This window comes from Macrobrachium rosenbergii, chromosome 55 (assembly GCF_040412425.1).
Source record: "Macrobrachium rosenbergii isolate ZJJX-2024 chromosome 55, ASM4041242v1, whole genome shotgun sequence".
NCBI lineage: Eukaryota > Metazoa > Arthropoda > Malacostraca > Decapoda > Palaemonidae > Macrobrachium > Macrobrachium rosenbergii.
In genome coordinates, this window is record NC_089795.1 from 58,844,198 (window position 1) to 58,870,018 (window position 25,821).

At 34.9% G+C, this 25,821-nt stretch overlaps 1 protein-coding gene across 1 annotated transcript in view; it reads right to left on the reverse strand.

Moving 5' to 3' along the window:
* LOC136835299 (endothelin-converting enzyme 1-like) overlaps positions 1–25,821 on the reverse strand; it is a 186,718-nt gene that overhangs the window by 44,621 nt on the left and 116,276 nt on the right. Inside the window, exons 5-7 of the mRNA XM_067098615.1 lie at positions 8,677–8,880; positions 2,984–3,111; positions 1,010–1,113 (exon numbers count right to left, since the gene is read on the reverse strand). Coding sequence (XP_066954716.1) covers positions 1,010–1,113; positions 2,984–3,111; positions 8,677–8,880 — 436 coding nt within the window. The remainder of the gene's footprint in view (positions 1–1,009; positions 1,114–2,983; positions 3,112–8,676; positions 8,881–25,821) is intronic.

The following is a 25,821-nucleotide window of genomic DNA, read 5'->3' on the forward strand; positions in this document are numbered from 1 at the left end:
AATATATAATAAAGAAATCAACTGGTATATGAGTGAGACCAGACTCTCTTACTGTTAGATGTCACAAAAGATAAAAATGCATGTAAAAACTAAAAAGTGCAAATTGTCTCCTTAAAGGTAAAAAATAAATTTCAATAAAAGTAAAACGGGGGACCTACTACTAGGTCTTCTCGGTACTTAATAACAAATATTAAGCTGGGAGACTTTTAACCGGCAAGAGGTCGTTAGTTTCTTAATTTTGCGTAATATTATCCGTAAGCAGTTTAATTCTTGACAAATTAGGAACTTTGCAATATTTCAGTAATATATATATATATATATATATATATATATATATATATATATATATATATATATATATATATATATATATATATATATATATATATATATATATATATATATATATATATATACTTGACAAATTAGGAACTGCAATATTTCAGTAATACATATATATATATATATATATATATATATATATATATATATATATATATATATATATATATATATATATGTATATTAAATTCTCTCCTTTAGTGCAACCAAATAATTACTCGTTGAATTGGGAGCACTGCAATTGCTATTGGATATCATAATTCAAGCAAAATTTGTTTTATCAAGGTAACTCTAAATCCAATTTTGCTAAAAAGTATCTATTTGTGAGAGGCTCATAACCAACCGGACATCTATAACTTCAAGTATTAAAAAAGAATCTTAAAGCTGCCTAAAGTTAATATTTTTCAAAACTCTCTCTTTAGGAAAGCAAGCCCGTGTGTCTTATTACCTAATGAAATACAAGTACAGAAGTTCTGAAGAAAATAAAGCAACAGAATATAACATGTTACGGAGTCAGGTTGTAACTATAGATTTCAGTTTATTTATACAAAACTTACCATGCGGTTTGTAGAACCTACCGTAGCGAAAATAGGTAGTAATTTTGTAACAAAATTATTTGTTGTTTCATTACTTCAAATCAAAAGAAGATACCAAAATATTCTCATACCTGTGAATTCTCGGTGAAAGAGATCCAGAACTCGTTTGTTTTCCTCTGATAAGTAAGGCATGTATGCAGTCACGAAGCTAAACACCATGTAACTATTCAGTAGGCTGTAAAGAAGGTAAAATATTTTAAGTTATTTCCAAAGCCCTTCAATGTTGCATTGAAAAAAAAGTTTATCAAGGAGATGAATATGTATGACTTTTAATAACTGTGAAGTAGAATCTCAAAATTGCCTTTAGAATCAAGAAGTTATTACATTACACTGCACAGTAAAAGAATGCTTGATGCTACAAGTTCCCTTCATCCAAGGACGTGTCCATTACTTTTGTTTCAGCGAGAAGTGCTGACAATGAGCTGACTAACGTAGCGACAGACTCAGTATATCTATGAAGTCACCACTGAAAAAGACTTTTTATGAAGTCTACTTGAAGTCTATTTCACGTCATAATGATTAAATCTAAGAATAAGCACATTCCAATGGAAAATCTGTGATACTCGCCACATTCAACAAGGACGCTAATTCTCGCTCTCCCACTCTCTGGAAAACCTAAATCAGACCAAGTCGAAAGCTGCTTTGACCATATACTGAGCATATAGCCAGGGGAAAGGGGAGTAACAGTATTTCAACGTTTCCAAGTATGGAGCCTAAGCTTTCTCAAATCTCAAAGGCGTTGAAGATATTTTCATTATTAGACAAAGGCACAATTTAATTTTCTTGCATGTGACAGCTACATAGCACCACAAGAGCATTATCCTTTGGCGTTATATGCTCTGTGTCTGTGAAAATCACACGCAGTTGATAAACTTCCGTGACCGCCTAAGGGGTTAGTGGAGGCAGACTTGCTATGTCATCCTAAAAACCAATAATGAGGTTCTTACAACAGGTAATGTGAGTTTTGTGTGACACACAATGGGTCACAATGAGACTCAAGAAGCCAAGAAGCAGTTGCGTTCAGTAGTAATGTGATAAATCGTCTACGATTTCCAAATAAAACATTGCATAAATCCTGATGAACAGATTGTATGCGATGTGATTAAATTAATCATTCGATTGACACGGAAAAGAAAAATTATTACTCTTATTCTGAAAACATAAAAAAAACTCGGAAATGAACGAAATACAAAAGACATCATTATCATCCCCTAATATTTATAATTCGTTGGAGACAGAGAATCGGAATGTCATTAAGATGACTTGACAAATATTTTACGTTAACTCTGGAAAACGGACAGCATTAGTGATAGATTTCTCTTAAGCAACATTTACCTCTAGTGGATAAAATTTGTTGAACATTTATCCACAAGGACTTTCTCAGTCAACAGTAAAAACAGGATGTTCACGTCCAGAAGTATGTCTTGATATTCTTTTATATATATTAAAGCAAAAGCATACGAATGTTTATCAGTACAAGGGGCAGTGGTATATGAAGTTTATTATTTTTTTTATTTTTACAGCTTTACAGTTTGGATAATATCCTTTCAAGAGAAAATTGTTTGATTGGTAATTACTCGGTGACCTCTGCTGCATGCATTGTATCTTCTTAGTACTGCCACGAAAAGATTAAATTTACAATTCATTTTCCCAGATGGAATAATTAACTGGATTTAAATAAGCATGAAAATCTTACTACCAAGGATAATAATGCGAAAGGAACATTACAACTGTTCAAGGAGACATAAGATCAAGGGCAGCAAGCAATATTAGATATCTAAAATCATAGAGTATATGCAGATAATTACGCTTATCTCTACATGTAAGAAGTATAATTAGCTTTGCGTGTCATTTCAGTTGGATTACCCAGTGAAATATTTGTGCAATTCTTGTGTCAGTTCACACCAAATGGACTCATAAAATTCATAAGGGTCCACATTATTAGGACAAAGTATATTTCCAAAAATAAGAGTTCATAAAAAAACACACCAAGATATACTACAGTATCCTTATTTGGGAGGGCAAACATAACCTGCCATCATTACCTTCTATCAGTCGAAGAAATGATTTTGGAGATATCACTGAAGTATTCTCTGGAGACAACAAGCACGTGCGATCTGTGATCCAATTTGCTGTTGGGAAATATATGTCGAAGTAAATCCAGCCAGGGAATCTGCAAATAGGAGATTACTGTAGTACCAATTTCATGTACGCATATAATATATACTATATATAAACATATATATAATTAATGCATGTATATACATCGCCACCATTATTATTCAGAGCTGAAGCTTTTTTTTTTTTAAGATTTACTTCCTTTACTTCTTAATGACAGTAGGACTGTTTGAACATAGAGATGAACTTACAAACCCAGAAAACTATTTAATGTTTGTGCTCCAGCAATATCTGGCATGCTCTGCTTAAGCTAAAATTTTAATGTAAATCACAGAGAAACATTCTGATATAATACCTGGATGAAAAAGTGGGCGTGAACTCTCATCCAAGATGCTCTGAACTACAAGCACACAGCATTACCGACCACACTACGGCAAAAGGGCTGAAAGTTGTGGTTTCCTTTAAACATTCAGATATACTGGCGTGCGAGGATAGACGCATAGATGGCAATGAGTTCCAGGTGGGAAAATAAATTATCCTGGTGTGGATGTGGTGTGTTGGTAATGCTGTGTGCTACTAGCTATGGGCTCGTGGAATACAAATATTTGAAAGCTGAAACTTGTTCTCCATTTTCACTGACAAACACAGTTAAAGTAAATACATATATACATACATACATACATACATATATATATATATATATATATATATATATATATATATATATATATATATATATATATATATATAAGTATATATGTATATAATCTCACACATCACCAAAGGTGAAAATATGAGAGACTGTAGGTTCTGACCGGTTTCAGCTTTATTTCCTTGCCAGTCCTTCGTTAGTGGTTTGGAAATAAAACAAACCGGTTAGGACCTACATCCAGTCTCTCGTTTTCCACCTGTGTGATGTGTGATAAACCAGCCACCTGTTAAAGTGATTATATATATATACACACACACACACACACACACACACACATATATATATATATATATATATATATATATATATATATATATATATATATATATATGTATATGTGTGTGTGTGTGTGTGTGTGTGTGTGTGTGTGTGTGTGTGTGTGTGTGTGTGTGTGTGTGTGTCAGAACGCAAACAAAATTACATTTACAACAACTAAAAATGAAGCATTCCATGCAGGTAATGCCCTGGACATATTAGATAGATTCAAATTCAAAAGATATATTGACATATATTACATATACATCAAATGGGGTGTATCAGCTTGCTGGTACACCCTCCAAAACATTTTAACAATACATCTTTCACGTTCCAAAATTACTTCTTCCAGCTGAAACTGGGAAACTTCCTCATAATTCTTGGAACCATATTACTGTTATGCAAATAACACACCTGCTCTGGAACTGTATCGACACTTATCCCTAAATTCTGGAAGTTCAGTACAATATAATACATAATGACAATGTATGACAGTTTGGGCCGTTACATAATTTACATGAAAAATAATTACCATCAACATACTCCCATGAATACTTGTACCCTAACCTTAACCTCATTATAAATGTCAATTTTAGAAAGAGCTTTACCATATGTAGTATTGTATTTGCAGATACATACAAATAATGTCTAGTGCTATTACTGCCGCCTGCTAAAAGCCTTTCTGCATTATCAGTCTCCCATGCAGCCTCTCCGATGTCTCATACCTCTCTTTATTTGGCGAAAACTTACAACACCAACAATATCAACAGAGGTTTTACATGTTGCATCTTTTGCTAATTTGTCAGTAACTTCATTTAAATATATACCTATAGGAGAAGGTATCCAGTAAAATTTAACAAAAAAACCACTTCGCTCTATCTCACATATCAAAGCCTTACATTGGTATACCAAATCAGCATTAGATGGGTTCTTACAATTCAATGCAAGCAAAGCATCCTGGGAATCCACAAAAATATACACATCTCGCTTTTTACCCTCGACAATTTTTAGTCCTTCGTGAACGCATGTAACTCGGCTGTTGTAGTAGAGCTATTATCCTGTATTCGTTTAGAAATCATCTCTTCAGTAAATGTATCATCACCAAATTCTCGTATGACAACTCCTCATCCAGCCTTTACTCCATTAACAGACCCATCACAGTTTATATGAAAAACATTACATCTTGGTTAATTACATAACAACGATAAGAACACCTGTTGGAACTCATTTGGATGACACTCACGCTTTTTGTAATCCAACCTCTTTATACATCTCCAAATATTTACATGACCATGGCTTGAAAGGCCTTACCTTTGGCAACTGAACACAGGACTTCACAACATAACAACTTGAACATAATGTTATACACTTTCCGTGAATAGCTGTTAGCTCGAATTGGAGAATTAAACCTTCCTGATAACTTGACAATTATCATTCCCATACTTCTTTCCCCTCTTCTTATCACTCGAACAACAGCAACAGAAACAATTTGTCGATTACGGTTAGCTACACTAGGTAAATTTAATTCCATTCTCATTAAATCTATCCTGGTGCTCATTGTACATCCCAATATGACACGCATGGCTTTGTTTTGGATAACCTCTAATTTCTTTAGTTCCTTTTCCGAATAACTAACCAATTACAGGCACTACATAATCGATAACTTAGCGCAATGTACTCATATAAACATCCTTAAAACCAGAATGTCTGATCCATTACCTGTGTTTGCAAGTACTTGAGTCTAGCCAGACAAAGATTTCTAACGTAGTTTATCTCGAACATGGTCTTTTTAAACTTGCAAACATTCCGAGATAGTTATAACTGTCGACTATCTCTAATACCTTCCCATTAAATAAAAATGAATTATCTGTCTGTCTACAAGTCTGTATTTTGCTCTTATTTTCATTTATAACCAAACCCATGAGCAAACAAGTTTTGCAGCTCCACCATTGTTAACAACAAAGAAGCATAAGAATCACTTTGTACGTATAAGAATGTCATCAGCATAAATTACAATATTAGTACCTCTTCGAAATGTGTGGCTTGCAATTTTGTCCATCAGTACATTAAATAAAAAAAAGGGCTTAATACCCCACTTTGTGGTGTACCCAACTCCAATAACATCTTAGATTCATGACCCTGGAACCACACTTTGGCTTTCCTTCCAGTTAGAAAGCTCTGTATCCACTTTAACAATAAACCTTTCACTCCTTTATTTGCCAGTTCTTCTAGGATTACCTCACCATTTGCCCTATCAAAGGCAGCCTCTAGGTCTACAAAAGCCCTACTTCTGGCCCTGCTATTGCTTAGCACTTTAATAACACAATCCGTTGTACTCTTATTTTTCCTAAAACCAAACAAATTATCAGGTAGCTGTTCTCCAGTAACATAAAGTAACCTATTTAAAATAAGTCTTTCCATTGATTTGCAAAAACACGATGTCAGAGAGATAGGCCGATACTCTCCATTACTTTTAGAAACTGGAATCATTAAAGCTATCTTCCATTTTATAGGAAACCTGCCTTTCCATACGACAAATTAATTAAATCCAATAGTGGACTATCATCCACTGCAATCAAACAATTAATTATGTGTTAATCCATCCAAACCTGGGCAGTAGACTTTCCTCGCTTGATAGCACACAACAAATAGTTTTTAGTAAAGGATAGACAAGTCTCATCTCTTACTCCTGCTTGCATTTCCACCAAAAGCTGCCTTTTTGGTGACCTGTTCTTCAAATGCCTGGGTGTTTACAGGAAGGCTGTTAAAACTAAAAGTATTAGACCACTTTTCCATTAATTCATCAGCCTTACCTTGAGGGTCCGGATGAACAACATTTTTTGGTTTAACCACTCTTATCCTGTTAACCTCATTCCATACACCACCTAGAGATTTTATTCTTTAAATCTCTTTGATATCCAGGCAAATGAAAACCTAAGCTATTAATTCCTACCTCTTGCAAAGTTATTACATCTATATCGCGGGATAAAACAGAGTGAACATCAGCAGACCTTTTCTGTAAACTGTTCACATTACATGATACACATTTTAGTTAAGGTGGGGCCATTGTTACTTAGATTTCCCTAAAATCTCTAACAAACAATACAATATTTTTAAGAAGAGCGTCATCAGGTTGTTCCATATATTTCAGTAAAGCATCCAATAAAGTAGACATATTTCGAGTAATAGTATTACTAACTAAAACATCAGTTTAAGCATTTTCAGCACTTCTATGTAAATATTTGTTTTCACTTGCCGAATACATTCCAGCTTCAACATTCATCTCAAGCACAGAATAAGCGGTTACAACGTCTTCAACGCCACTTCGAGGAGCGACATGCTTTTCGTTAACACAGCTTTTTGTTTTGGAGTTAATTAATTTGAACTTGCATAGATATAACTAGTTTTTTTAGTTAACTTTTTTCCATGCGCAGAGCTGCTAATGCATCATTATTCTCCAAATTAGAACAAACACTTTGGCCATTAATTTCTGGTAAGCCATTTTGTCTAAAAACTCTCTTTCTCCCGAAAGAAAGATTGTTTAGTGACCAGAGAATGTTCCATTACACTTACCGTATTTCCTTTCACAACATGACATTTTTCTTTGCACAGCCATGAACTTGCAAAGTGGTCTCCCCCAAAATTGCAGCATTTCAGATTAATTTCAAATTTTTCCTTGATTTTATGTATGCATAACTTAAGAGCCATGATATTCATTGCAATACCTAATTCTATGGTTACTCTGACACTTTAAATGCCCTGTGACCCCCCTTGCTACATTTAAAGCATAAAACAGGTGGCTCATTGTTCAATGCAACCCTCCTATAACTAAAGCATGGGACGGACACTCTCTCTGGAATTTTATCTCTGATAAATGGCAATCACCTGTGGCTTTGAAATAATCTCGCCACCTTGCTTTGGCTTTTGCCGTTTATTCCCAAAAAAAAACCGCTTGTCAGCCAGAAGTACCTCTTCATGCATGCAAACCGGAAAATCAAAGACTATAACCTTAGTTGACTTTCCCTGGTGCTTAGGATACTCCAAACAAATATCTTCAAATCCAGTGGTGAGTCTGGCAACCTTATACCTTTAACAGTAATGTTAAATAGAACTCCAAATTCTGGGTGTTCCTAATATACCCTCACTGACAACTGCAACTTACGATTATGATCCATGTCAAGGCTATTGGGGAAATACAGAACTTTCCTTCCATCGTCCTCTGCGCCAAAATTAAGCTGACTTTCTGCATCAGAACTATCACACTCCATAATGTTACCATTATTAGCCAGTATCTTTTTACTCGGAGCATAGCCTACATTTAACAATGCTAGCGCCAGCACTTACCACATTTGTGCTGTTTCCATCCACGCACCCGAGGTTTCCGGCTCTTTTTCCTTTTCTGCTTACTCATAACTTCAAAGCCTTCACTTATGTCACTACTTGACAATATCAGATCAGAGAGTACAATAGCTTTGCAATCATTATTCTGTCTATCTCTCACACCCTTGGCATTATTTGAAGCCATTCCATAAATACCCTTCTCTCTCTCTCCGAGAGGAAGCGAGGCAGGACACCACAGGACGTCTTGTTCTGTCGAATGCCTGGGAAAGAGTTTATTAGCTATTCGAAAGGAAAGAACTGAACGGCACTTACCGTCATGGCAATCTGTGACAGTTCGCCTATAGAGATAAGGTTGTTGGACTGCAGAGGATCATTCATGACAGACTCAGGAGGAGTGATTTCGGCAATTCGACTCTCGTAGTGAAACAGATGATTGGCAAAATCTAAAGCATCTGGTCCACTCGCATCGAAGAGCTTGACTGTGTCTTTGATATACTGCTTATAAGCTTGCTCCACCTGTAACAAACGCAGATGGTTAAAAGACAAATAAATCTTTTTACAATGCTACCATTAGCTATACGGTTTTGCAGCAAGTTTATGCGGGACTTGAAATAAGAAAATAATTATGATAATAAAAGCCACATAAAAATAAATGACTGAAAGCATTTTGAAAGAGGAAAGTAATGTTTATATGATGTGAATAAATAATTTAACTAAACTGAATCTTATGCACTTATTATGTAAATAAATAATTTAACTAAACTGAATCTTATGCTCTTATTAAGCTGAAAATTTTGATAAAAGAAAGGTTAAATACACTGCTTTAGCTTATCAATGAGGCATGCAAATTTAATACTGATGTATGTAATGATATTCATTCTACTCTAAGATCACACATAATAGAAATTAACAAAAATACTTGTGATTAAAATCCAGAAATAATCGGTGACAGAAAAAATCTGATCATAAAAATACAACGTTCACAATAGAAAAACGTTAGGATATTTCAGATGACGACAGGCAAATTTACCAATAAATTACAGCAAAAAGCAAACAGGTAAAAGTAAGAAATGCAAGACATTTGAAAGCATTAAACGCCTGAAATCAATATACGCTACACATGACAAAGGTTTACTTAGTGCCAATTGACTGACATGGAAGCCACAAGAGGAAAGCACCACCAAGAAATGCTGGACTTAAAGTATTCACATACATATAGACAAATATCAAACCTTAACGCATTTCCTATTTACCCCTCTAATTACGTTCAGTAATGTCAGCTTTTCACTTCCTAACGAGCTCAATATGTAGGAATGCCATTTCAACATGATAGCTAACAGAAATCCACTGCAAGTATCTCTGAGACTTGCGCATGTGATGAAAAAGGAAAATATCCTTCAAAAATATATTGTCTCGTTTCGCTTGTGTAGAGAGATGCAAGTAGCTTAAAGGAAAACATAAAATGGCTAAGAAAATCTCAGCATAAATTAAATTTCCGTCAACCGATTTAACAATTTCTTAATATCATTTTCGAGGACAAGTCAACATGTTAGTTTGACTTGAGGTTTGGGAGAAATGGGAAATTAAATTTGCACTTTATCAAAACTCGAATACACTGTTTTCACCCTTGCATACACCACGAAATCATTATCGATTTATTACCGTAAATACCATGAAGTACGCTAAACAAGCAGAATTTGATAATATGCTAGGCAAAATTTGTAGAGGGTGTCTCAGATTATTCAGTCTCAAAGAAACACTCTCAGCATTATAAAATTTACATTCCAACGTTAAGTCTGTAATGACCTGTTACCTAACACGCAATTATTCGTTTTCCTGCTACTGCCAAATCCTTTTCTTTAATAGGAACGCAATTTTCTGCAGATGCAGTACAAAGATTCTCTTTCAGTCTGTCAGCCAAACTTCCCAATGTTTTTGCATGTGTCAATCTTGACATTTATGAGAGCATAATGTGCTTCATTTCCCTACTTCAACAGTATCTACATTTCCAGGTTGCTAATTTCGTTGTAAGAACTATCAACTTTTAATTTTGCGAGAATTTCGAGTAACACCAGTACGAAAGCCTACTGCTGTAATTTTCACCACTACCATAAAACAAAATATTTCAGAGCCTTATCTAAAGAAACATAATATCAAGACCATCACATTCTGAGAATGGACTAACAAAAATACAAGAGAAAATGAGCTTGGTAATGTCTTTCATTTTTCGGCTACGCCTTTATAAACACAGCTCTAAATTACTTTCAACTTCGCATAGCTCACCGCTACTATCACGTCAAAAAATTTATTATTAGAAAGACTAATAGAGTACAAGAAAGAGTCCTTAAATTCATACCATTTAACTTTATAAGAAAAAATTCTCAGTGCCATGAGTCAAAAGAATATTTCTAACCCAACCTTAGAATTTATAAGAGCAACTGCAACAAATGTTATAAAGTCCAGAAAAAAAAACAAGGCACGAGCTGGTCACCAGTGGATATAGCCTTGCAGAAACCATTTTAGTGATCTGAAAATTAATCAACACGACGGTAGTTTGATGGATTAAGGTGTGCCCTTTCCTTGGAGTCAAGATGAAACTATTCGTGCCTCGTAGGTGAAAGGTTTGACAAAAAAAAAAAGTAAAGAAAAAATTACAGCGCACTTGAATATCATCTGTCCCAGACATCTTTCTTGCATTCAAGGGTACAAACATCCTATTGGTCATTAGAGCACCAAATACCAGTGGGGCTGGGAAGAGAGGACGACTAGATTAAGAGTTTAGGAGTCTGAGAGAAAGACGCAGTAGAAAGAGTTGAGAAGTTAGAGGCATAAGTGGGTATTTTAACAAGGGAAGGGATATACCGACCCTTCATTACAGAAGTTGAGAACTTACAAAGGACTAGACATTTTCCCTCTTAGTACAGGAAAACATTTTCCTTCAGAGTAATTATGTAAACTGAAAACCTTTGATGCACCCGTGAAGGTTTTGACTCTCTGTACAGGAAAACATTTTCCTTCAAAGTAATTATATAAATTCAAAACCTTCGACGTACTTCTGCAAGTTTTTGATCCTTAAGAGGATGAAAGCATTGATGTGACCGGAAACTTCAATGAAAATCTATGGACACGGATCACTCTTTTTACTTATTTGTCGTTGGTTAAACCCTGTATTTACCTTTCCCTGTGGAATTACACATAGGTTCAACCTGTCTCAAAGAAAAGGCACTGCAAGATGATAAAAACCATCTTCAGAGGCTTTGTCTAAAAATGCATCTGGTCAAGATTTTGCTGTGTAAATTTTTTTTCATGAAATTTTTCGACAAAATTGTGCAAATTGTTTTCTTTATTTCATTACCTCTTTGTCCATACGATATGACGTTGGTGTTTAGTACTATGCAATGGTCAGTATGGGACATGTTTTATCAGAAGTTAAATCATTTACATATTTCCCATATGTATCAGATACCTGATTTTAACAGAAAAGTTAAATAATTTAATTATTTCCAAATATATCGGACACCTGATAAGAGACAACTTATCGAGATTTCTTTAAATAATTTTATTCAACTTTCTACACGTGTTCTGAATTTTGCGTCAGTCAGGACTCATGTGTTTCCCTTGCATATCAACTTGAATTTCATAAACTGAAATGAGGTCCTAGTCAAGGAGTTACACCTAATTTCCACTGCTGTTAGATGTCCATGAAACGCTAGTTCGTTTGCTCTTATTGTTCCCTTTTTCGGTACATATCCAAAATTTGCTAGGGGTAATAAGAATGCGCTCCCGGATGTTTCTTGGTGACTCAATCTTAGTCCTGACATCTCTGAGTCTGGAATTCGTTCTTCCTGGTATCAACTCGGGGGCCCTCTCATCTTATTGCTGCTGATTTCCTAATGGCTGTTCACTTTTATGAAGATAGCATTCTGTGTTTTACAAGAGGTCATTATTGCTGATTTAGATTAGACCGACCCTCAGCCGGCAAGGATTCTTGCTCCCTGAGTAGCCCGTAGTTACAAGGGAACGAACAACATATGAGATTTTAACTGACATATGCAATAGTAGCCACTCTGGCAGGTGACATAAAACATGACCCTGCAGTCCAGTTGATTTCATCTATCCCTGAAGTAGATTTCGCGACTAGTGAATCGGTGAGAATTTTGTTATATATATGAGGAAACAGTTTTCTAAACGAAACACTGAATATAACTGCAACTAAGGTTTATTGCAATTCAAGTAATCGTGATCCTATTCCACAATATTCTTCATAACAATAGCATTATGCTTTTCATGATTTATATTGATATGGTTTTACTTCAGCTATTTGATGTATTTAATATATTAATATCCTATACAGTATCACATAAAATATTTTAATTTTTAGGAAGGGAACGAATTTTAGTGACAGCATAATGATGAAAGAACCAGTTCATGTTTTTTCTACGCCATAATTGTTTTACAGTGCTTTGGTACCGTTTACTCTTAAACGGCCAGTGCTGGAAATAAGGTGAAATAAAGCTTTGGCTTCAAATAAACATTCAAAAGAAGCGAAGATTTGCTTTTTACTTTTAGTAAAAAGTCCTTTGAATATCTTTTATTGGATATAAATTTGCTGAATATGAAAATAATTTTTTGGGAACCAAGACTCTACAGGATTGTGTTTAAGCTCTCCCCATGTTCAATCTTTGAGACACCTCAAAACAATATTTCAGATATTAACTCAAAGGAATCTAATTCACTAAAATCTCAGTAGTCGTTTACTCGATCAAATTTCCAACCAAGCAGCAACATGACCAGCGGGAGGACCTGCTTCTGAGGAAAATTCGCTGGAGTTTTCATGAAAAGTCTTCGCCTCTTGTTCTCTGCCAAACTGCCACTCAGGCCTTTCGTATAATTCCCCGCCCTGTGCGGAGACCTGGTTGTCTCTCTCTTGGATTACAAGGGTTTTAAGGATTTTCTTTTTTATAAATCCAGCAAAGATAATGAGAGCCTGAAGAACGCACAGTTATATTGGAGCAAGATATTAACAAACAAGAGATTGTACTGAAAAGGGGATTGGAACCGAAACTTTCAACAGTATAATATTTATTTCAGAATTGCTGTCCCATCGACAAAAAGATTAATGGTAAATCAAGAAATTACATCGACTAAAAAAAGGACGAGTAGAATCAAGAAGTATTGTGAACAGTACTCAGAAAAGATTACAGAAATGAATGGACTCATTAAGAAGTGAGAAAGCTTTACTTTGCATAAAAGGAAGAAAATGGGAAGAATTGACGAAAAAGACAGATCCTCTGGTCATTTAACGAGAGGGAGCTTTCAATAGTATTTAGCAACGAAAGAATGCCGTTCACATATTCTTAAGGTATGTAATCGGAAACTTATAGTCGATGCAATTAAACAAACCTGAGACACTGTTCCAGCTTGGTTAATTAAATCACTTCACGAGTGATGAAAAAAATAATTATTTTTCGTGAACAGCTACCAATCACGGAACTTTCATTATAATCCAGCAACTATTACATAAATATATTCTTTTACTATTTTGTCATTCCACCTATCCGCACGGGAGAAAATTATGCAGCGATTAACCTTTGGCTCTATTTATCGTCTTTACATTTTTTTTATTTGTCGGAAATTATCAATAACGCAATCCTGTAACATTATTATTATGCCCATTATTATACTCTACACAGAAATTGTTTACTCAAATAACAGTTATTTGTCCTACAGACTTCGCAGCTCGCGAGTCTCTATGAAGAACCTATTGCAGGAATCTTATTTGAAAGGATAACGTCCTCCGCTTTGCCTGAAACAGATAGGGCTGCAATGCCACTGACTGGAAAACCCTACTCGTGATTATAGCCGCTTAATGCATTATATAGGCCGTAAGAAATATAGGGTCAAGGAGAGAAAACGCCAATATTCATGTAAGGGAAAATGAAAAACCAAAGATTTGTAGGGTGCGATGATGAAATTTTCCTATCCGAAGAGAATGTAAAGAGCACTAAAGTGTTAACAGACACATCTGCGAGATCTTGGTGTTAATGAATATTTCCTGACAATAATAGCTTATGGAGACTCATGAAAATAACCATAAACGTTAATACATTATGTTGCCGACTAAATATTTATAGCTCTGAATATATCATATAACTTTTGCTAGTTCCAAAGGCTTTTATCGTGTCGAATAAGGCTAAAATATATATATTTAGTAACCTTGCTGATGTGATGAGCAAAATCTGGAAAAAGGAAGAAAAAATACAGAGCAATAAACAATTCACTAGGAAAGACATGCATACGAAGGAAGAAATACACAGGAACAACACATCTGAAGTAAAATACAGATTGCAACACACATGAAATACACATATGACAGACAAGTTACGAAAAAGATAAAGCTATGTTAGTGCTCCACTCTTCAGCACATATCAAATTACAAGTAAGGAATATTAACATACAAGTGAAAACTGTTAAGAAATATGAAGTGATTACATCAAACGGAACTCATCACCTGAAAACATGAAAGCAATCATGCATAGAAAAATACTGTGTTGATAGACGGGGAAAAATCGCTCTACGTTCTGATGCAAAACACACACAGGAAATTTTATAGACATCTCAGTAACAATCAGCAACATCCTACATTTGTTCGTCACTGACGTATTTTCTAAATTGTGCAAATGAAATGTGATCTTCCAATATCTGAAAATCATTCTTCGGTGATAACAAAACGACATCCGAATTATCTAACAGGAACACTCATCAATGGATAATGGCCACCGTTAAGGTAAGCTAGTATGACTTCGAAAACAGAGACAATGTTGGAACCGAGAACCATTACCGACAATAACACCATGCACACTGATCTCCTTCGCCACCTATTAATGCTTTCAGTTTAAATTCAATAAGATTCAAGTTTATCTCAAGGGATGGGTTATGTCTATGAGACTTAAAAGACACTTCAAGGAAAATTTAATTTCACTATACTGCTACTACGTTGGCTACTGAGTTATAATGGATATAGCCTGCATTATCTATTGAGAACAAACAAATAAATAAAGAAGACAAAAAACTACAAAACGTTTAATAACAGAAGCTGATTATGACGATAACATAATAACATCATGACATCAGTATAAAAAATGACTACAATAAATGAGTCCATAAATGAAACATTGACCGATGCAGAGGAATAATGATAAGGTTGGGATATAGAGAGAGGTCAAGTCTGTGTCTTGTGGCCACATGGAGATGCACTGTTGAAAGAAAATAGACATGTACATAAAATTAATTACTGATTATTCTCTAGCGAGCAACACTATTTCATAATATATATATATATATATATATATATATATATATATATATATATATATATATATATATATATATATATATATGACATGAAAACAAAAAGAAAATGCCTAGTACCTATGCCTTATGAGGAAGAATTTTGGTAATTGTAAAACACACGCACACAAACACACACATACATATATATCTATATATATACATATAATGTATATATATATATACATATATATGTTTCAGAACTGCCAAAATTCTTCCTCATAACGGCATAGGTACCAGGGTGTTTTCGTTTTCATGTTTTGAATGTTCGCTGATCGGCGATGATACTGTCTCTTGTGATTAGCGACGACGAAGCTCAAAATTGTACAACAGCCCATCGAATGTATTTATTCAATCCAAACTCAGTCACTTATTACTGTAAGTGAAGGCTTCTCGAAAAATTTAAATTGTTCTGTTTTTAGTAACTTTGACGTAAAAGATGAAAGTAATCCATCCATTAAGCTTTCTAATGGATACGATGGTAGATTAGCTAACTTTAATGCAAGGGCCATTTAAGTCAATAGGTCATAATTTTTACAGTTTTTCCTGTAAAAGAAAATTTCTCGCAGAGATCCACTTTCCACTCTGTTGTCAAGCAACTTTCCATTAAACCCCTAAACGCGTGAAGGCAGTGTATTTTGCATTCTGTACGGAAATTACTTACAAGTGTCTCATTAGTTTTGGCACTAAAATATTTCCTTGTACTCTATTTTTGATGAAGAATATAAGGAAGCTCAATCTTATATATATTTTAGTAAGTTTGTTGGTGTGTGTGTTTGCATGTTCCAATGACCAGTTCGTTTATATATAAAGGACATTTTACGGGGAAATACGGTTTTTAAATTTGTCACCTATCAGGCAAATACTTACATTTAACCCATACAGTTTCTAAATGCACGAAAACTCGAAAGCAATGAAATAAAAACAGTCATGCGTGCATGGCGATGTAACTCTCAAAATTCACATGTGCCAAATCATCTTATCTAGGATTTATGAACACTTCTCCTTCCGCTTTTGAAACTCGTTTTATTTTGTTTTAGTTAATGGGATCCATGAGGGATACGGCAGTTTTTTTTTTTTTTTTTTTTTTGAGCATTCGGTAAATTCGTTAGTTTCCATAAACGGTTTACCTCCTTACACTGTGATGTCACTCTTTTATGGAACAACTTTAAAAAATCAGAAGACTTTAAAAATAAATACATTAAGTTCTTAAGAAATAAAGTCTTTTCACTTTTACTTGGTCTTGGGGTCTTTTTTAACATGTATGAATTAGCTGTGCGTTATTTACACCATCAAATTATGAAATATACTACTCCTACTGAGAGTGTATAATTCAATGCATTAGACACCTAGCTGTTGCAAACAACGATTTAATTTCCCTAATGAAAGGTAACTTTTCACAAGGAATACAGCAATGTTTGATTAAGCCGATTATGCATTCACTGACAAAATTTCTGGGACATTTATCGATGATTTTTAGCCTGTTTCTTGATATATACCTTGTTTCTATGAGTAATAGCATCCTTGGGGGAGTATCAGCTACATCGTCAAACTATTCGGGCAAAATAAAAAACAAAGGTTGTTCAATATAATAACTGAGTGACGAAAAAATAAGAAAAAATATTTCATCAGTACCAGATTTATGAAACTGCCATTTTTTTTCTAAATATGTAGTAAAGTAATGTTGAGGCATATCAATAATTTTTCTGTGGACATACATAATTATACGGATTGTATAACATGATAGGCTTTGTTTTACAAAGTTGAAAAAATACTGATGACAAAGTCTGGACGTGTGGCGTTTTTCTGTAAAGGTAGTGAAAGGTAATCAGTCACCCGTTGGTCAAAGACCTCTGATTCGACAACGTCACCTTTGCTCCCATAGTTACTGACTGTAAAAGTGTTACATGTCTGTCCTCGTGACAAGAAAGAACGTATGAGAACACATAACGTAAATTATGTTGTCGCATACCATTTTGTTATATTGAAAAATACTTAGATGATTAAAAAAAAATTTTATAATCATGTTCCAGTGACCTCTGTATCATCTTTAGTATAAACTATGTTGTTAAACTGATCTTATGTGATAGTTTGGAAAACTCTCACGGGTTACCCTGTGTGCGTGGAGTTTGTGTGCAATAGCTTGAGTGAGAGTTGGGTGAGGGGATTCGCGGAGAGATTTTGTATCAACGAGCACCCCTGTTGGTATTTTTGTTAATAAACCAGAAACGTCAAGATGAGTCTTATTGATTAAAACTGCCACCTACGACAAATACACTGGACTGTGTGAAACAAATTCTAAATGTTTCTGACAGCGGGGAAAAAATTCAGCATTTTGAGAACATCTAACACGACGTTTTATATTAATAAATTCAATCCAACGAGGTCTTTGCGCAAAATTACTAACTTGAAATTAGCTAAGTACAGACTAACAAACTGTCTGAGAAAACTAATACATCAGTTTCAAGTTGTTAAGAATAGCCCAATTTCTTCAGACTCAAGAACACTGTCTACGAAATATCTATATACTTTTCCGTGTTCGTAAAACATTTCGAAAGACTTTAACCATAGTTAATTGAACAAACAAGTGGACATCGATTTTTAGAATATAATGTAGGCAAAAGTGAAAATGAGACTACATATTTGATTAAATTTATGATGTAATAAATACACTGGAAAGACAATTTTTAAAGGGGAAAGACGAAGACTCGAGAACCCAAAATGGAAACAAGCCTCTATTCGTGGAAATAATTGCCTTCCTAGTTAAGCTCAAAAGGGCAGATATATATAGGGTAAAGAAATATTATCGGCAGAAACTCGTCTATTTTTTCAAGACTTGATATACTTAGTAATTATGAATAAGTATATTGAATAACTCAAGTTATTGGCTCAACTAAAATCCCACGATATCCTATGAGAAAAAGCAGGTTGTCTAATCTTAAGATCTTCTTTTGGTCGTCTAGTTATGCTATATGTAACTCTAAGTTGGTGAAGAAAAATGAGGTGTGTGACTATGTACATTTTTCACAAAATAAAATCGTTCTTTTTATATCGCTCATAATCTTAAATGTCTCTTCACGTACACGAGTACAATATTGAACACGGCAATAATAATTTTTTTTAAGATGATGTGCTAAAATCTCGTGTATATATATGAGGCCTTATGGGAATAAAGTTCAGCAAAAAAAAAAAAAACAAATGTAAGAAAAACAAATGAAAAATAAAAGTTAAATGAAATTCCCACCTAAAAAAACATACTACATCATAGCAGGAAAAAATTATTTGAAAATCCAAGCAATAAATCACACAGACACTAAAAGAATTGTGCTCTTTCCTATATAACACAAGGACACTTTCATATTAACTCTATTTTTTTAATTCTTGGGCTAAGGCACATTCCTACTAACTAATTCCGTCCAACTAGTCACAAAACGAAGTTTTTAGAAGACCGTTACCTTTGGACTGTTAGTAAGCCCATGAGTTACTTAAGGGACCAGCGTTTTGTGTAGAAAATGCGCATACTGGTGCATCTGTATAAATCTGCGTATGTACTTATTTGCAGAGGCTGTACAGGAAATGCAGTTTTTACCTGTAATGACGTGTTGCTGATAAAGGAGTAATTAAACTTTAGCTTTCACGAATCAATTAAATATTAAAAAAAAATGTGTAGGATTATCAAAACGATTACTGGTCTCGTTTCCCTTACGAACAAAACCCTTATTCAGCGATTAAATATCCTAACTGTAGAATATACTTATAGCAAACCTTTACCATTGTGCTTGATGATACGGTAAATCGGCATGTCGAAATATATTCCGGTGGAAATAATATAGCATCTAAAGTACAGCTTAGCATTTATCTATATTAGTTAACGACATTCTCAAAGAAATATTTAGGTTATTCTTAATTAACATACAAAAAGTTTAAATGTAGCCAAAAGGCAGTTTGAAAATGTTTGCCTTTTCCTTAAGTCAAAGGATTTCATCCACTTCTTTTGAAACTACCTTACTGACGTTAAAAGATACTGAAGCCATAAATCATCTGTGAATCATCCGGATAATAAAAGCATTTCTTATTTCCTAATTGTACTGCAAGTCTAGGTGACCTAATTAATAAAGTTTAATAGAATCCGACTTGGTAATATATTTTCTTAAAATTTAAATACCGAACATTCTAAAACTCACACTAACTTCCAAAAAGAAAAATTTTTTCATTCGCAGAAATTATGATGCTCGTTTTCACATTTTCTGCAATGAACTCCACAGTACGCAACTGTTACCAAAAATACCATTTACTCAGAAAGCTTCTCCCAAAGATGGACCAAGACCGTATAGCAGCTGAAGCACTCGAAGTAAAACTACATACAATGTGCGTTTCAATGTAAGAACAAAAATACTCTTGTAAACTCGGAAACAGAACTACCAAAGCCCAAGAAATAGACATACGGACGAACATTTCCAATAGGGTAGCAGCTGGAAGCCTGGTGACAGTGTAGGTTCTTGCCAAGTGCAAGTGCACTGGCACTGGAACATACTTTTACTGATTTTATGATTTTATATAAGATACCCAAGTGAAAATATATTTATTTAATTCACAATGAACATTTAGTATCGTGCCATATTAAATACAACAAACAGTTACAGGTACCACAAGAACTTCCCTCAACAGAAACTACCATATCGACCTCGCCCACCTGCTACCACAAATAGATATTTCTACAGGTGATGTCAAAAATTCCACACGAGTGAAGGGAAGGCTGAATATTGTATACAACCAAGTGACACCCGATCGTCTATCCACACTACAGTAAGGTGAGAATACAAAATCTTGATTAAAACCAAAGGACATGGAAACGATCTGCATTTTAAATTTCAATGGACATTGAAAATCGTTTCTATCAAGAGTTTAAAGTGAAATCTGAAAGAGGCAACATCATGACTGCATATAAACTTTGGTTTATTCGTATTTCATTCATGACCTTCAAATTTATTCCGCTGAATCTAATTACCCCTTTTGATCACAGTGAACAAAGTCCTTTATTGCTGAAAGGGAAAATGCAGTATATACTTGATTTCCCTAATCAAACTAACGGTCTTTTCTGGTACCTCTTTTCATTCTTCAGTGTGTAAATAATTCATTTACATCAATCGTTTTCACCACCGTTCTGCTTACAGTGCGGATGGACAGATCAAGCGTCATTGGAAAAGTGACAATCCCAGAGGTGACAGGGCTGATAGGTGTCTCATTTGGTGGGTAAAACGAAAGGCCTGAAAGCCTTCATGGCGTATTACATTGAATTTGAATAGATAATTTTGTAGACGCTGCAGCGGCACCACTTGGGAAGGCCCCAGACACACAGACTTGCCCTCTCTCAGCTTCTTAGGAAGGCGCATTTGCAGGAACTGTGAGGGTTGTGGAGGTGTTGGTGATGGTCAGTTTCAGGGAAAGCGCCACCAAGTACAGTTAAGGTCAGTCAAAGCCCAATGTACACATTATCGGTGATGAAGAAGATGCAGAGGAATAAGAACCGTAAAAATTGGGAAGCATTTGAAGATATTATCCAACTAAATCCAAAGAGGAAAAAAATGTTTGGAGCAGGAAATAAGGGAAGAAATTAACAATGCATTATCAATTTATCTTTCCTGAAAATGAAACATCAATAGGAAAAAGGTGATCGTAGCATTATCATAGGGATCAGAAAATAGAACATCACATAAAAATTCAGAAACACTACTTGCGATTCTGTTAGTATGAAATGCAATACAACAGTTAATTAGGAAACTACAAGCTAGACCAGTTTTTCAAGGTAATAAAGCTTTTCACGCATCTCTCTCTCTCTCTCTCTCTCTCTCTCTCTCTCTCTCTCTCTCTCTCTCTCTCTCTCTCTCTCTCGGTGGCGGAAATACTTACAAAAATCATTCGAATTACAGTCAGAAGGTTTCAAAGTTCTTTTTGAAAAGAATTCATTATGTCTTAATTTTAAATGAAACGGGTTCTAGTACCCTAAAAATCTCATCAATCTAAATATAAAACTACATAGTAAATGTCAGTTTCAGCAAGCATGAGTCCACAAACTAACTCCACACACATAATTATCTCTCTCTCTAATCTAATATATATATATATATATATATATATATATATATATATATATATATATATATATATATATATATATATATATATATATATATATATATATATGCATGGCACATGCATATTATATACTGAGTGAAAAGTAAGCGTGGTGAACGCTTGGGGAATGAAAAATCTGCTAAAAACTTAGGAAGATCCCGCGTCTGACCGTTAGAAGATGGAGATGTATACATGCGTGTGTTTGATAATTAAACGCGACTAAATAAGCCAATGGAATATGGACACTGCCAAAAAATAATGTATGAGGGGTGCGGATTTCAATCAGTAACTGTAAAACAGGGCAGTCACGAAGAGTCAGTAATTCTATACTATGACGAAAATATTTGAGGTAAAGAACAGACATAAATTATTATTCTTCCTAGTGATGTGCATCAAGAGGGCATCATCTGGTGTCGCTGTGAGTAGTTGCGTATGTGAGTGTGTGTGTGTGTGCGCGTGTATGTGAAAAAAAAGAGAAGAAATTGGTTGTTTCAACAGACAATGACAAAATGATCGAAGTAGTGAAAGAGCAGTTCCTATGATAAGACTTGATGATATCACTCTCCGACAAGTGGGTGAAAAAAAAAAAGAGAAAATACTGTTGCGAACCACGGAAATGACAAGACAATCACATATTTCAAACTGAATTACCAGCCTCTACGAATTGCACCTGAAGAGCGTCCCCAATTTTGACAAAGCTTAACAACGAGAAGGTTTCATATCAACAGAAGCGTTTCACTCATTGTGGAGAAGGCTACTATAAACTGAAGAGATAATAAGAACAAGTGCTGACTCCTCAAAAGCTAATGGGCACAACAGCATGAATAGGGAAAGAGAAGGTGGCCTGAATTCGAAACTTGTCTACCGGAGAAATTTCGCCTACTTCCTGATCAGATGAAGAAATTGTTGGAAATATCTATTCCCACAATAAGACCAGTAGAATTAGTGACGGCATATATTGAGCGAGGATCCTAAAGGGGATGAAAGATGAAATGCATAGTAGAGTAAGAAAACTACTACCATGAATAGTTCAGCTTAAATATCAAGGATATTCTGCCCAGAACGTGCTTATCGGCAGAAAGGATAGCCATCAGAGGAGATGGGGAAAGATATGCCAACCCCTAGCAGTGGTGGCTCAGAGTAGGAGAATTTGGAAATTTACAAGACAGTGCATAGAGCCATCCAAGGACAATGATTAGTCCATTGTGGTAGGGGTAGGGGAGGAGACAGATAGTACAGTCCCCACAGCAGATCCCTCTACTGCTCCATAGGCTAAAAGAATGCAGCCATACCAGAGACCACGACCTAGACAGAGACAGGTCCCAATCATTCGTGAAAGAGATTTGATAGTAACCCCTAGAGGAGTCACCACGCTCCTTGTGAGAGGAGAGTAAACAGCTAATGAACCCATGCATAGTCCAGTGAGCAAGGCAGGAAATGGGGGAGGCCATGTATTAACTATACTCATTCTAGAGACAAAGGAAACATTTTTCATCACCCCAAGCATAAACAAGGTCTTGAGACCACCTTGTTACTTGAAATTCGAAGAAAATAACAGGTACAGTAACTTGGAAACGTTTTATATATAGTAAATGGACAAAGGAAAACAGTTGTTAGTCAGAATAAATATATATATGCCCAATTTACATACATACCCTTCTGGAATTGCTGGGATTTCCATCATATTACTGTGGGGATGTTTTACTAAGGACAACTAATGACTATAGTTGAAGAAACTGTTGAAATAGTAATGTCAATGTTAATACAAATGTAGGAAGAAATACTAACAAAGGTTAGAGCTCTCAGCGTCCAAGAGAAGGAAGATAGAAGAAGTGAGGTTACAGCAGTATTTGTAAACCTAACCGAGAGATGGACAGTGTTTTGTGACTTTTTGTATCTGACTTTGAAGTCTTTGAGTTTGTTGCTAACTGTCAATTGGTCGGAGCAGTAATGGTTCAGTGCCAATGGCACACTAAAGGATGCAACGGTGGCTTATCAAAACTTCTGGTGATTAACAAAATACAGAGATGTAATTACAACTAGAGATGAACCACCTATAGTGTTGATTAGCTTCTATACTTCTTTAATATGAAGAGGAAAAGGAGATTAGTTCATTAAGGAAGAAAAAGCTTATTGAAAAAGCAAATAAAACCTGCCTTCTCCAACTTAGATGGGTAAGAGTGCATATAGATCACTTTTTTGTGTAGGATATGGGCTGCTATAGGACGTAAATATAAAAAATTTCCCCCGACTTACTGAGAGTTGCTAGTCAAGGTCATGGGAAATAATAATTCTGTTCCCCTTGACCACATGCTTGGTTATCACCAGATTCCTGATATTGAAAGGAAAAAATGGAATTCATCACTAATTACGTCATATTAATATGATCATCTCCCCTTTGTTTAGGTATGTCTGATTCATCTCTTAGAGTGATGATAGCACTATTAGCTCCACTAATAATTCAGTGTTTTATGTACTGTACATAAAACACACATTGCATAAAATGCAATGTGTCCAGAAATTCCTACCGTGTTAAGAGCGCTGTGTATCTACATGTTTATCTAATATTACTATGTAGGTCATTTAAACCACCATTACCATTTTAGGGTCAGATTATAATCTAACTGTAATCCAGCATGGGCTTGCCTTTCTCATAACAGGCCCGTAAAGTACTTAGAATGATGATCCCTTGGCGTAAACTCCAAGACAGTTTGCAATGCTGTTAATTGTTGGGACAACAATCTACAGGTAATCCTCCCTGGCGCTATCTCTTTCCATGCTATGAAGCATGCAGAATGAAGTCTTAACGTGCGTTTACTAAATTTAGATTACTGTTCTAATTCTATTATTTCAATGTCAGTTTTATGGAATGTGTGCACTTATTTATTAATAACCAATCAGGAAAATCAAATATGACCATGCGACCAATTTTACTCAAAGTAAAAGAGGTTTCAACAAAAAATAAGATGAAAATTAAGCTAAAACTCTTGTTTTTTTAGGTGACAAAAACATTATTTCTTGCCCATGTCAACTCATCTGATGGAATAAGACCCTCTTTTAATAAACTACAGACAAGGCCTTTCCACAGCCAAAAATGGCCAAGGATATGTCAAGCTTCTCTGGAATTGCCAAGATTCACAGGAGGTTCATTATGGGATTAGGGAATTGGCCAATTACTTAGAAAAAAAAGATGATGAATATAGCGAAGTGGATTGAAAAGCTTTTAAAGCATGATTAGTAGTGAATTATAAACTTTTCCCGATTTGCTGTATCCTTTATGGGATCAAATGTCCTAGACTTACAAAGTCATAACTTGAGTTTTATAAGGGTTACCTTCATCCCCATGTGTAGTTCTCTGCTAACGGATTGAGTAACCAAAGGCCAATAATTAGAGACAGGAGCAGTGCATCATCTGTCTATGTAAGATGGTTGTTTTCAAGGAAAAACCACACATTGTAAGTCAGGAACGCTGTCCTGAAGAACATCAGAGATTACACTCTTACAGTCACAACAGTGGCCATAAACAACTACTATTTGCACCCTACTACAGTAGATTTAAATTTCATATTGCTAATAAATGGTCCATCAGCTCCCATCTGTCGAGTTCAAAAGGCCTCATGATTAAAACGGTCAAGACGAATCACATGAACTCCATGACCAGAATCTAGGGATTTCTTTTGGCCCTCTTTAAATCTAAAGACCAAAGTAAGCTCTCAGTCCCTTGAGGAAGCCACATGGCAAATGACAGACCAGCTGTTTACTCTAGTATAGACATTCAGACGTTCATAGCCGTGTGTCTGTGATTGCCATTTGCGCGTATTCATTTTAGCATCTAAGCGTATAAATGTTCATTGAACATAAAGTTTTCCATAGAAACATGCACTTATACATACATACAGACATATATATATATATATATATATATATATATATATATATATATATATATATATATAAATTTCTGACTCACAT